The 13289-nt window shown below is 42.6% G+C and overlaps 1 protein-coding gene across 6 annotated transcripts in view; it reads left to right on the plus strand.

The window, feature by feature from the left end:
- The window catches only part of ZC3H12C (zinc finger CCCH-type containing 12C), a 58621-nt gene that overhangs the window by 41190 nt on the left and 4142 nt on the right, over nt 1-13289 (plus strand). For all 6 annotated transcript variants that reach the window (XM_077341619.1, XM_077341617.1, XM_077341618.1 and 3 more), the window contains 3 exons: nt 8779-8918; nt 11434-11668; nt 12907-13013. In XM_077341619.1, the coding sequence (XP_077197734.1) occupies nt 8779-8918; nt 11434-11668; nt 12907-13013 (482 nt within the window). The remainder of the gene's footprint in view (nt 1-8778; nt 8919-11433; nt 11669-12906; nt 13014-13289) is intronic.

A 13289-nucleotide genomic window follows, 5' to 3' on the forward strand; every position in this document is an offset into this window, starting at 1 on the left:
GCACCTGGCAAATTGTATTTATGTTGAAAGTAAAACATATATATATTACAATACTATTTTTGTATTCTGTGCGTTCTATGAAAATTTTCGTTGCTCCATATAGACCAAATTTTAATCAAGACCCCCCCCCCCCCCGGTCAATGGTGTCCTACTTTACCAATGTTAAGATCTGGTCACCTTATCTTAGATATCTGGGCTGCCCAGCAGTGCAAATAGTGATCATCACAGCCTCAGCAGGGGTCTCAATTGTGGGCATAGTAGGTTGGGCCCTGAGCATTCTGTGCTCATGGCATGTCAAAAAACATCTGGAACTGGCCTTGTGTATACATAAGCATTGCTGTAATCTATAAAATACAAACTGATTTTTTCCTGAAATTCTCCATAGTGTTTCAGGAACCAGCATAAATTTACAATGTGCTTGGTGGGCAACGGTGGGAGGGCTGCTGGAGTTTTGGCTCTGCTGGTGGGCTTCCTGATAGCACCTGGGTTTGGCCACTGTGTGACACAGAGTGTTGGACTGGATGGGCCATTGGCCATTGGCTCTTTCTTTGTTCTTTATGTGATCTCTAGTGCCTCTTCCTTGAATATCTGGTGTTTGTATTCCATATATGAGAACAGTTGTAAATTTTGAACATCCCTTTACTCATGAGAGAAAATTCATGCACTGATCCGGTAATTGCTCCATTCTTTGACATCTGCTTTTTAAAAAACTGGAATGTAAATTGACCCAGTCTGTGGGTCATTGCTTTGTTTTCCATATTTGTTGACATATTCTTATTTAAAATTTTAATAGATTCTGTTTCTGTGGAATAGCTCTGTTGTTTCTGTGGATAGCTTTATTGATAGCCCATTAATTCCTGGTGATTAGCTTCTCCCAAATACTCTCAGTTCAGCTTTCACTTCACTTTCTAAAACAGTAGTTTCTTTATCAGAAGACTCTTCTTAGAAGGGATCTGTCATCCTTTCGTCTCTTTTGAGCAGTTTTTTGGTGTATTGTTTCCATCTTTTCTTTATTTTGTCCTTTTCATTTAATGTTTTTCCATGTTGATCTTTCAACACGCCTAATTGTGCTTAGAATTTCCCTTTGATTTCTTGGCCCTTGAGACACAGCTCTCTTGTTCTACTTTCTGCGTTGTCCTCTTCTAATTCTTTGCATTGGTTATTTTAAGAGTTCTCTATGTCTCTATATGCCAGCCTCCGGGATGCTGCATTTAGACTTCTGATTTATATCTCTGTCACCTTTTACTTTTGCTTCTCATCTGTCTTTTGCCATTTTAAGAGTTTCAAATCCTTTTGCTTGAAATCCTACTGGGGTTACTTGGAAGCCCACCCCACCACCTTTGATGGAATGAGGCTTTCACCTTACCAGTTTTATGTACGCCGACCAAGTGCTGAATCAGCTGAATCATAGTCAGCTTGTCTTTAGAAGTATATATCCAGTTACACACCATGACGGTGCTCCCATTTACAAGAAACCAGGGATGGCAGAAGTATGGTCTCTAGGACCCACACAATGTTTTCTTAGCTCACTATACTTCTTATCTGTTTCAAGCAGTCAGAAGACAGGGGACACATTATCTATACATATGCCCCTTGCCACACATCATAACTAGAAATCATGAGAACATACCTAGGCTGTTTTAGTGACAGTATGTCCCCAAACCAGCCAGTTTTAAAATTAAATTTGGAAGTATCCCCGCTGTACTCTAATATGCATGACTTCAAACCAACAGTACATTTTTCTCTTTAAGTGTGCCCTCTACAAAGGAGCAAGACAGTGAAATAGGAGCAAGACAGTGAGGCACATATTCCTATTAGGTATTGTATTCTTTCGAAATTTCTTTTGATTCGTACTTTCTGGAAACATTATTATGGTTCTGTTGACCTTATTCAACGTTAAATAATTTTAACTGAAGTTAGTGTTCAGTATTTCGATTAAGATAAATGACAAATCATCATCTTAAAAAAAACCTTGTAAAATACACACACACACACAACTTAAGGAAAAAATTGGAAAGTCAGGAAGCTGTACATCTGCGCAAAACCTATTTACAATTAATTATGACTACTTACCAAGACAGATGGAGTAAAAATTAGGCTTCTCTGGGGCACAGATTATGAATTTGCTTCCTGTTACCCAGTGTATGACTATCTGATGATTCTTCCAAAAGCAACAGATCTGCCTCAATGGGAAGAAAAAGCCAGTATGACCCCCCCTTTATTTTCTTTTGGTGCTCATTGAGGTTTTGCAGTAATCTATTTGTTGGCATACGCTGTTTGCTTCAGTTCTTCCCAGAGTGCACCTTATGGCCAATACCAAGAAGAAATGGCATCATCAAAACCTACAAACATATTAAATCAATCCATACCAGTTTGGGCCATTGCAGAATCTTGCTCAGTATTGTAGGGTTGTGCGCTCTGGCTTCGTCCGCTTCCACGATCACTGAAGCCCGAAGTGGCCAGAGCCACAGCACAGAAGGGAGGGGTGCCACCCCTCCCCTCTGTGCTGTGGCACTGGCCACTTCAGGCTTCAGTGATTGCCAAAGTGCACTGGAACACACAACCCTAGTTGGCAGTAGTTCCCCAGGATCCAGGTTTTCCCCCACATCTGCTACCCAGAATCTTTAACTGAAGATGATAGAGATGAAATATAGGACCATGTGCATGCAAAAGGGAAAGAAGTGCTCTCTCATTGAGTTACGGTGCTTCCGTAACTTGCAGAGCTTCTTGAGCTGCCATTCTATTTTTCCAAATAATTTAGATACGTATTTCCTCCTTTCCTAGTCGTTCCGACCCCAACAATTTCAAATCGGAAGTTTATTTTTCAGGGGATAGGGTAAATGAGAAAAGGATTTAGGATTTGTCATTAGTAGTATTAGTAGTTGATTTGCTACATTCCCTTAATTTTAAATGGAACGAATGGGGTAAAGTTTCTGTTTCCAAAGGTATATTATTCTGAATTTACAGCACAATTGGTTTTGAAAGCTTTTGGTTTTATTTGCCACTTTGATTTGATGTGGACAAAGGATTTTATAGGAGTTTATTCCATTTTCTTTTAATGACACTTGCCATACCTATAGCACTTTGGCATCCACTGCCCTTGGATCAATGAGGATTCACATAAAAGGAGAAGAGGAGATCTTCTTGGCCCATTTTTAATGGCAGCCGTATTAGCAGGAGAGAGCAAGAATTCAGTAGTAACTTAAAGACTTTCAAAATTTGTGGCAAGGTACAAGCTTTCATGAGTCACTGCTCACTTCTTCAGATCAGTATCTGAAAAAGTGAACAGTGACTCAGGAAAGCTCATATCCTGCCAGAACTTGTGTCTGTCTTTATGGTGATTCTGGACTCTGGCTCTTTTCTATTAATGGGGTGGCATCAAAGGGGATGCTGGATACAGGATGTCAGTATAGAACTGAATAGGATAACCCCAGGATAAAAAATATCCTGGGGTTATCCTAGGATAAAAAATATCCTGGGGTTATAAAAATAGGCACTTGATCTCTCAAACTGGCACGTTATTAACTTGAAAGAAGAAATGAAACCAGGTCCAAGTGGGTAATACATACAGGGGGCACAGCATATCAGCTATTGAATCTTGGATTTTTAAAAACTAGACATCTTCTTGTCAGAAAGCTTTTCTTGGAAAAGTGCTAGGACACAACCGCATACACATATGTACCATGAAGTAACTTTACAATCCAAAGATCTCCACAAAAGCAAATGGGTCCTTTTTGTGATCCCTTTTTTTTTTCTAATCAGCTCCCCAAACCCCTTTCCTTCTTTCTGCAAGCCAGCCTTGCCATTAGCTGCTTGCTCATATAATCTATTTAACTATTTCAAAAACCTGTTCTTCTTTTGCCTTCCACCCACTCACACCGTGCTAGGTAAGCCTTTCTCCCGTTCCCCTGACCTTATTTTAGCTTATGCATGCTGTTTCACAATTAGCACCAGTTCTTTTTACCTCCTTTTACGCACAGCACTTTCTCCCAGTGTGTTTGGCGTGTTACCAACAAACCTTGTTGTAACACAAATGATCTAGCGCAGGTAGTTCGTGTGGGTGGGGTTGTTATGATTAGTTGCCTTCACTACCTCTCCAATGCAAGCTGCTGGTCTGGAAGAGGACATCATGCAACAAAACACTCCTCCATGGCCCCCCTTTCCTCCTTTCTTTCTAATAATCTTTTGGTCCTGGAAAGGCAAGCACCGTGATCAGATGGCCGTACGTCTCCTGGCGCACTCGCAGATTGATCAAGAGGGCAACTTACCATCACGTGTTTTTTTCCAAGCAAGCCAAACATTCTGTCGCCTGCTCCTTTCCTGTCTCTGAGTTGGTGAAAAGAGTGGGCATCTGCCAAAATTTGTGTGCCTATGTGTCTTTTCAAACACAGACAAGTACATACAAAGAGAGGGGGAAGCTATGATGGTAGTAGTGTATGAAAAGGAATATAATAATAAAAGGAGGATAATCTGTATCTAAGAGCCTCTTGTGGCGCAGAGTGGTAAGGCAGCAGACATGTAGCCTGAAAGCTCTGCCCATGAGGCTGGGAGTTCGATCCAAGCAGCCGGCTCAAGGTTGACGCAGCCTTCCATCCTTCCGAGGTCGGTAAAATGAGTACCCAGCTTGCTGGGGAGTAAACGGTAATGACTGGGGAAGGCACTGGCAAACCATCCCATATTGAGTCTGCCATGAAAACGGGCGTCACCCCAAAGGTCAAACATGACTCAGTCCTTGCGCAGGGGATACCTTTGCCTTTACCTTTAATCTGTATCTAATCCTGAACCTGGTCCCACAGCATGGATCCAAAAATCAGCAGAATTGCACCATGGACAAAATAAGATGTTTCTGCAAGCTTGGGGAAGCCTGCAGGTTTGCAGAATAATATTAAGGGGAGGGGGGTTGAAAAGCGGAAGTGCCAAGATATTGTGAGATTTCCTCTCAGCAGCCATTCATTTTGGGTTACCTAAGCAAATATGGTTACCTAGTTAATACAAAATGGATGCTACAGCTTCAGTTTGGTATTAGAGGTAAGCTGTGGAGAAAGGAAGCGTGGGCAGGTAGGAGAGACAAGAAGAATAGAGGGGAAGTAGTACAGGAAGAGAGATAAACAGTTTCAAACAAGCGTGTCAGAAATGGGGTTGGGCGTAGGACAGGAAGCAGGCAGAAGTTGCATGAGGGGGAAGAGGAATGGAGGCAAAGTGGTAGGTGAGGAGGAAACTGGGAAAGGTGGATGGGTTGGATCATAGAATCATAGAGTTGGAAGGGGCCATACAGGCCATCTAGTCCAACCCCCTGCTCTACGCAGGATCAGCCCTAAGCATCCTAAAGCATCCAATGAAAGCAAGTAAAGAAAATGAAAGCAAGTAAAGCAAGTAAAGAAAAGAGAGAGACTGCAGGGACTGAGAGGGGGAGGAAAGGAAGGAAGTGGCAGAGAGAGCATGGGGGAAAGGACCAGCAATAGGATGAGATTCATCTCCCCCATGATTTCTCCCTTCTAAAACATCAGTTGTAGTGCTTTCTTGATTCAATGCAGCCATCCTAACTACTCTGCAAGTTATTCTTATCCTCTGATAGAGGCCAACTCTGAAAGAGGTTTGTTTGGCTCAGGACACATTGTAAACTCGTGATGGGAAAATTAGATTTGAATTGGGAGTCATAGAATCATAGAGTTGGAAGGGATTTCCAGGGTCAGTGCAGGAACTCACAACTACCTGCCCACCCACAGGGACTCCAACTTCATGCCCAAATGATCTCCTGCACCAAAAATCTCCAGAGTCCAGCTTGGCCTGGAGGGAATTCACCTACCATCCCACAGTGGCGATTAGCAATTCCTTGAATATGCAAGGGCTACAAAAGATAAACACTGGTACATCCCCTCCTGCCCACCCACTCACAGTCTGCCTAAGTTCATAAAACCAGCATTTCTGTGAGGTGGCTATCTAGCCTCTGCTTTAAAACTTCCAAAGAAAGAGAACCTACCACCTCCCGAGGAAGCCTATTCCACTGGGGGACAGCTCAACCTGTCAGAACCATCTTCCAGATGTTTAAAAGTCCTAGATCATAGCCCATTATCTTAGCCACTGTGCTATTTCGTCTTCCAGTAGCAGGACCCTATTATTTATTAATGTATTTATTTCTCATAACATTTATATCCTGCCTTTATGTACCAAGTGAGCCTGTGGTGGGTCCCTTCACTACTTAAGGATAGCCACTGCACAGAGAGCCAGCTTGGTGTAGTAGTTAAAAGCAGCGGTCTCTAATCTAGAGAGCCAGGTTTGATTCCCCACTCCTCTGCACGCAGCCAGCTGGGTGACCTTGGGCTTGCCACAGCACTGATAAAACTGTTCTGACCGAGCAGTGATATCAGGGCTCTCTCAGCCTCACCCACCTCACAGGGTGTCTGTGGTGGGGAGAGGAAAGGGAAGGCAATAGTAAGCCGCTTTGAGATTCCTTCGGGTAGAGAAAAACGGTATATAGGAACCAATTCTTTTTCTGCTTCAGTAATATTAGGGCTCTTTCAGCCTCACCTACCTCACAAGGTGTCTGTTCTGGGGAGAAGGAGGTATAAGTTACTGTAAACCGCTTTGAGACTCCTTCAGCCAATAAAAAGTGGAGTACAAAAAAACAGCCATAAGCAAAAAGCTTCAGTCCACCCTTGTTGGTATGACTGAGTTGTTGCTTAGAGCTTTTTTTAAGAATGGGAAATTGTATATCTTTCCCCATCTTCCTTCAGAGATCCAGGTTCCATGTCAACTTTCTGTGGTTAGCAATCTGTCTTCCCTCTGTGGCACATACTCTGAGGATATACACAGAGACTGCCAAAATGTATTGTCCGTGTTACCTTCTTGTACAGTAGCCAATCCTTTACATCTGGTAAGCATGCTGGTTTTTGAAGTTATATTAAAAATACTTGGGAATTGTAAAAACTTCACTGAAGAAAAGGCTTTGAAACGCATGAGTCCTCTCTCAGAAATAAACGTAGGTATTCTATTCCATTATTTGTTGTTCAAACATTTTAAAGATAAATGTGACTGTGTACAGCCCTTAAATATGTTTATTCTCCCCTGCTTGGAAAAAGCCCCTTCTGCAGTTTTGTTAGGGCCTTCTTGGCTCATTGCTTAAAATAAGTTCCAGTTCTTCCATACTTCCACTTCTGTCTTTTTGGCAACAGTAGCCAGTAAATGGCCATATTATTTTACGCAACGGTAGTCCTCACAGTGGCATCTCAAGGTTAAATAATTTCTATTAAATTGCTTCCCCTTGGGGAATTAAATTACTTCGGGGAAGGGCGGGGTAGAAATGTTTTTTAAAATTAAATAAATTAAATTTCGTGGCAGTGTTTCATAGGATTCAGAAGATTTTTCTCACATCGTGACGCCTTGGAAAATAAAATAGTCTCACAAAAAGCACAGCCTGGAAAGAGGCCATGCATCTTAATGCTGCTAAAGGACAACAAGCATTCATTTAAACCAGGGGTAGTCAAACTGCAGTCCTCCAGATGTCCATGGACTACAATTCCCAGCATTCGCTGGCAGGGGCTTCTGGGAATTGTAGTCCATGGACATCTGGAGGGCCGCAGTTTGACTACCCCTGATTTAAACCAGTGGTTCTCAAACTTCCTGATGCTGCGACCCTTTAATAGAGTTCCTCCTGTTGTGGTGACCCCCAACCATAAAATTATGCAGATGTTCTTTCACAGAAATTAAACCAAAGCTGACCAATGGCGTGAAGATCCATTGTTCATGGCTGTATATAAATTGGTTATAAATTGGCCAGTACCTCCAGGAGGAGCAGCAACAGTGGCAGCAAAGGGTCATTCGACCTGCAAAGGAGTCACGACCCCCAAGTTGAGAACCACTGATTTAAACGTTTGAATGTCTTGCCAAAAGAGACTTGGTCTCGCTAAGGACTAAACACCAAGGACTAAATCAGGGGTAGTCAAACTGCGGCCGTCCAGATGTCCATGGACTACAATTCCCAGGAGCCCCTGCCAGCATTCGCTGGCAGGGGCTCCTGGGAATTGTAGTCCATGGACCTCTGGAGGGCCGCAGTTTGACTACCCCTGGACTAAATAGTTCCACCTTCGATGTTGTGCAGTAAAAGAATTCCTTTTCTGGGATAGTTGCACATTGAAAACATATACCAGTAGTGTGTGAAACCGCCAATATCAGTTTTGTATACACTACTCAATGTAGCTTGCATTTCATCACCCTCTCCCAAAGTGTGGCTTGGTTGTCTTTCTGTTGCAACACTTGCAGCTCTTACACAAAGTCGGTTTCACATCTGGAGTTTCAAGTGAGAGATAAACATATCCCATTTTCAACCATGCATAGTAGTAGTCAGTCTTGGCTTAGCTGTGTGCCAAATTTCAGCTTTCCTTCTGTTGTAATCAGTGAGCTCAGGCTGTGAGCATCTCTAGACGTAAAGTGGCACTGCATTTTGAGAAATCTACAAGCATACTTCAGCTACTTACAAAGAGGGGGAAAAACTATGAAAAGCAGGAAATAACACCCCCCTCCCATTTCTCCAGAGGTCTCTTTAAATGAAAAGGCCAGATGCTAGCTTGTTCAGTGGAAGGACCGTACAAAACAAGTAGGTTAAGTTACAACACACTTGCTTTGATATGTAGCTTCCAATGATTTGACCTCACCTACTTTGGCGTTATCTTGCATAATAATATTAATATCTATGCATCATGGCTATATTTTGTTCCTGTTCATGTGAGAAAATGATTGTTGTCATTCAGGAGATAAGTGTTTTGGGGATGTCTGTTTCAGCCACGGAAACAAAGAAGTATTCTCTTGTCGGGGGATAAAGCTGGCAGTGGACTGGTTTTTGGAAAGGGGCCACAAAGGTGTCACAGTGTTTGTGCCAGCATGGAGAAAAGAACAATCACGACCAGATGCCCTCATTACAGGTATACTTTGTTCTGCATTCAACTACTCAGTTGTGAGAATCTGTGATGTACCTGGAAACGCTTGTTCGGACCAGCTGAGCAAATGTTTTATTGGCCAGATTATTAACAGATTGGATCCAATGGTGCTGTCCGGGTTCATTCTTCCCAGTGCCCCCACAAAGACATTTCTCACATTCACAGCTCCTCTGGACCTGCATGAGATGTGGCACAGGCATATTTAGAGGGGAATTGATGAATATTGAGGGGGAAATCCTTCTGGGGCTAGCTGGAGCGCTTTCCACTTAAACAGCAAGTCCTTTGGATCCCAGGCAACATTCAGGACTGGCTCTCCATGCTATTTGCTTCGAAGTAGCTTCTGTAGGCTTCCCAAGGCTTTCTGCCAAATGGAAGGATAAGAGTTGCTCTTCACGGATGACTCTTCTCCAGATCTTTTCCCCTGCTCATAGGTCTGTTAGTTTCCCAGAAGTACCAAGCTAGTGACTCAAATGTAGACTAAGCTGCTTTTCATTGTGATCCAACGTAGCAGTTCTAACTCTACATACATAGTTTCTGGTTAAATATTCAAACTTAGCCATGTCTTGTAGTCCAAATTGCAAAGGATTCTTTCCCACAGTAAAACTGCAAAGCCTGATTAGTGGAAAATCAGATATGAAGATATTTATCATGCAAAATGGCATATTTTTAAGAAATCAGTTTTTTGAAAAAATAGTTCAGACCTTGCAAAAATTTAAAATATTTTTAAATATTTTAAAATACTGTTATCTCTGATTATGGAAGAACCTTCCCCCCAATTTTCAGAAGCTTCTTGATGACATCAGTATATCTGTGAGAGGCAAAGAAATCCTCTGATGTATTTATATGGGCTGGGAACTCATTGTAGACAGCTGTATTAGCTGGTTCCAGTTCTAATAAGCATGCATTGATTCACATCCAGCATAGGTGGCTGTCTTCTGATCAGGTGCTTCTGAAGCAGGGTCTTGAAGATTTCAAAGCACATTTTGGTCACATTAAAAAGGAGAAATTATCTGTCTCCTCTTCCATCCTTATCCATTGTTGCTCCTCTATATATTTATGAAACAGCCTGGGGGGTGAGATGTGTCCAGCTGTCCAAGTTAGAATAGGGCCAATCAGGGTGTAGCCAGCTTTGCCCAGATTGGCCCTGCCCCTGCAGCTCTGCCCTCCGTCCCTGGACTGTAGCCTCTTTGTTCTCAGACGCCTCAGTGCCTGAAGCCAGCAGCAGGTAAGGGGAGAGGGCCCTGGGCAAAGGGTCGTGGTGGAGGACTTGCTAACGAGGGCCTCCCAGCCTGTTGACTGCCTGCTAAGGAGCTCTGTCTTGGGCCTCCTAACGAGCTGCCCAGCCCCCGCCTGCCCCACTTGCTCTGGCTGCAAGCTGCAGCCCAAAGCCACCTTAAGCTGCCTGACCAGGGAAGGGGGTACTTTCAAGGCCCATTTTTAGGAACGGGCTTTGAAGCTAGTTTTCTTATAAGAATGGATGTCATAACATTTTCTCCAACAGAGCAAATAGCAGTTGAGGAGAAGGTGATTGAGAGGGGGAATTAGAAATCCCCAACCATCTGCTATGGCCCTGATCCAAATCAGGGAGAGCCATTCTTGGATCAATCTGTGTCCATGCTAAGTGTGAGCGCCAAAGTTAAAACATCCTTTTTACTCTGATCTTCTTACTTTTGTGTTCCAAATTAAGCCTGGAAATAATTTTATGAAAAGATTCAGTGAGATTTTATTCCCTATATTTCAGTTTAATGAAGAAATATTGTTAAGGTATCCAAATGGCTGCAAAAGAATATATGAATCATGCAGACAGCTAAGATTTGACCAGTGTATCTGCTTCTAGCCCAGGCTAGCACAATCTTGTCATATCTTGGAAGCTAAGCATCGTCAACCTTTGGGGGACCTCCAAAGAATACTAGAGTCATGATGCAGAGGCAGGAAGTGGCAAATCACCTCAGAATGACCTTTACCTGGAAAATGCTATGGGTCTCCTTCAGTCATGTGGCACAAATAAAAATCTGGTACTGCCTTTATCTTCCTCTACAAAACTCAGTATGCCCTGGGTGGACATCTTTAGTATGCTCTTGGCTACAGCTGCCCGGTAAGGTTGAGCCTGGCCAGGGAACGGAAGCCTCTCAGAACCCTTATGTTGATATAGAAGTACAGCTGGGTTTTTAATGATCAACTGTATCCTAATAAATGGGAAAAAGAAACGTTTTCAGCTTATTCATAGTATCTTCTAAGAAGAATGCTTACTTATTACAATAACAGCTGGTTTTTACATAAGCATAAGTGCATAGTCTGGGACAATGTACCTATTCTTAATTTATTGCTGAACATCAGCCATCTGCTTCCCTACAGAATCTAACTGCAGCGATTAAGCCAAGTCATCATAGTATGCCCTGTTAAACATTTTGTCCCGGTGCCGTGTAACTTGGCTCGTTAGACTGAAATAATGTCTTAACATTAGCGATTTGCACTCTTCTCTCTCTCTTAATACTTCTAGACCAAGAAATCTTACGTAAATTAGAAAAGGAGAAAATTCTGGTGTTCACGCCATCCCGCCGTGTTCAGGGGAGAAGGGTGGTGTGCTATGACGACAGGTTCATAGTGAAATTAGCCTTTGAGTCAGATGGTATCATTGTATCTAATGATAACTACAGGGATCTCGCTAATGAAAAGCCAGAATGGAAGAAGTTCATTGATGAACGGCTGCTGATGTACTCATTTGTCAATGACAAGTAAGTTACAATGACTTTCATCTTTTACTGAAATATAATGAGGAGCAAGGTTGTTACTGCTGAAAAGTAGCTGGGAAGTTGCCTACGGGAAGGTGAAGGTCACATGGTAGTAGTGGGATGTAGACCTGGTTTAGCCAGTTTTTACATGATGGAGGAGATCAAACTTCTCCCCTCCACAGTAAACCTGAAGGAATATATGGGGTGTACATTCTAGATCAGGCTTTTTCAAGCAGGGGCTCGTGAAACCCTGGGGTTTGATGACAACCCTGGAAGTGTTTTCTGAACCAGTGGGAGTTAATTAATTTTTAATATATTTTTAAAATTTCGTAAGCATTTTTTGGGTGATATTACTATATATGGTCAAGTCAACCTGCCTCACCCCCAAATGGCCAGTGATGGGCCTCAAGGGGTAAGAAGGGAAGGGGGCCCCAGGTGGGCATGTACACAGCTCTGCTTCCCAACCTTATTCTGCACAATCACTCCATTTCTTGGGCTTCTCGAAGCCTGAAGAAGGTTTCAGGGGTTTCTCAAGGTCCAATTAATGTTCTTCTACCTCTAAATGAAGGGGAAAGATCACACAAGGGGGGGTTATTATGTATTTGGATTTCTATACCGAATGCTCACATCACTTCTTGTTTAATGGTGCTTGGTGAAGTTGAGGGACCTGTGTGCACTCCTCCACCTTCCACATTGGTGTGCAAATTAAGCTACGATTGCACTGACTATCATAGGCATTTTTCTCATAGTATTTTAACTTGCTTATTTCATATGTTCCAGGTTGTTTTTTTAACCCTTTTAAATTAATATTTGCTATCAAATACGAGGTTGGTTTACTAGCTTTGGAGAAGGAAATGCATGGAATGTGTCTGAAAGTATATGGAGGGGAAAGTCACCTTTTAAAGAAATAGCGATGGTGATTCTCTCACATATTTTTTATTCATTCATTCATTTATTTATTTCCTGCCACTCCCATACAATGGCTCATAGTGGGTCACAAAGGCCTCATTAAGAAACCCATTAAAAACCCATTAAAAGGACATACCAATACAATACAGAAAAACCACAAGGTGATAAATAACTCTATCCCCGCACCCAAAAGACTGATGTGCCCACTATCGGGGAGGGAGAGGGGGCCTAGTTGGCAACAACCCAAGTGATAACACCAGTCCTGGGAGGAGAATGCAAGACAGCAGCATGTCCGTTTCAGTTAATTAATGCCTTTATTGCACGGTCTGTAGGTTCATGCCTCCTGATGATCCTCTTGGCCGCCACGGCCCAAGTCTGGATAATTTTCTAAGGAAGAAACCTCTTGTACCAGAACATAAGAAGCAGCCGTGTCCATACGGTAATTGTACTTCCATATACACTAGCTACATTCTTACTAATATGAAGATTGGTTGCTTCTTGGTTTATCTTGTAAAATTCACTGTTGCAGATTTCATTGGGTACTAGCTTTAAACAGGACGAGTCCTCAACCCTCAGTGTGTGTCTTAGGATATTTGATTCATAAAGGTTAAGTAGCCCCGTGAACTCTTAGACCTCTTGCTCAGCTAAGGGTGCTGCTGTTAGTCTTACGCAAGACAACATAGCTGACATCACAATGGAGAACAAGCCAAAACCT

The sequence above is a fragment of the Paroedura picta genome, chromosome 6 (genome assembly GCF_049243985.1).
Source record: "Paroedura picta isolate Pp20150507F chromosome 6, Ppicta_v3.0, whole genome shotgun sequence".
In the NCBI taxonomy this organism is placed as follows: Eukaryota; Metazoa; Chordata; class Lepidosauria; order Squamata; family Gekkonidae; genus Paroedura; species Paroedura picta.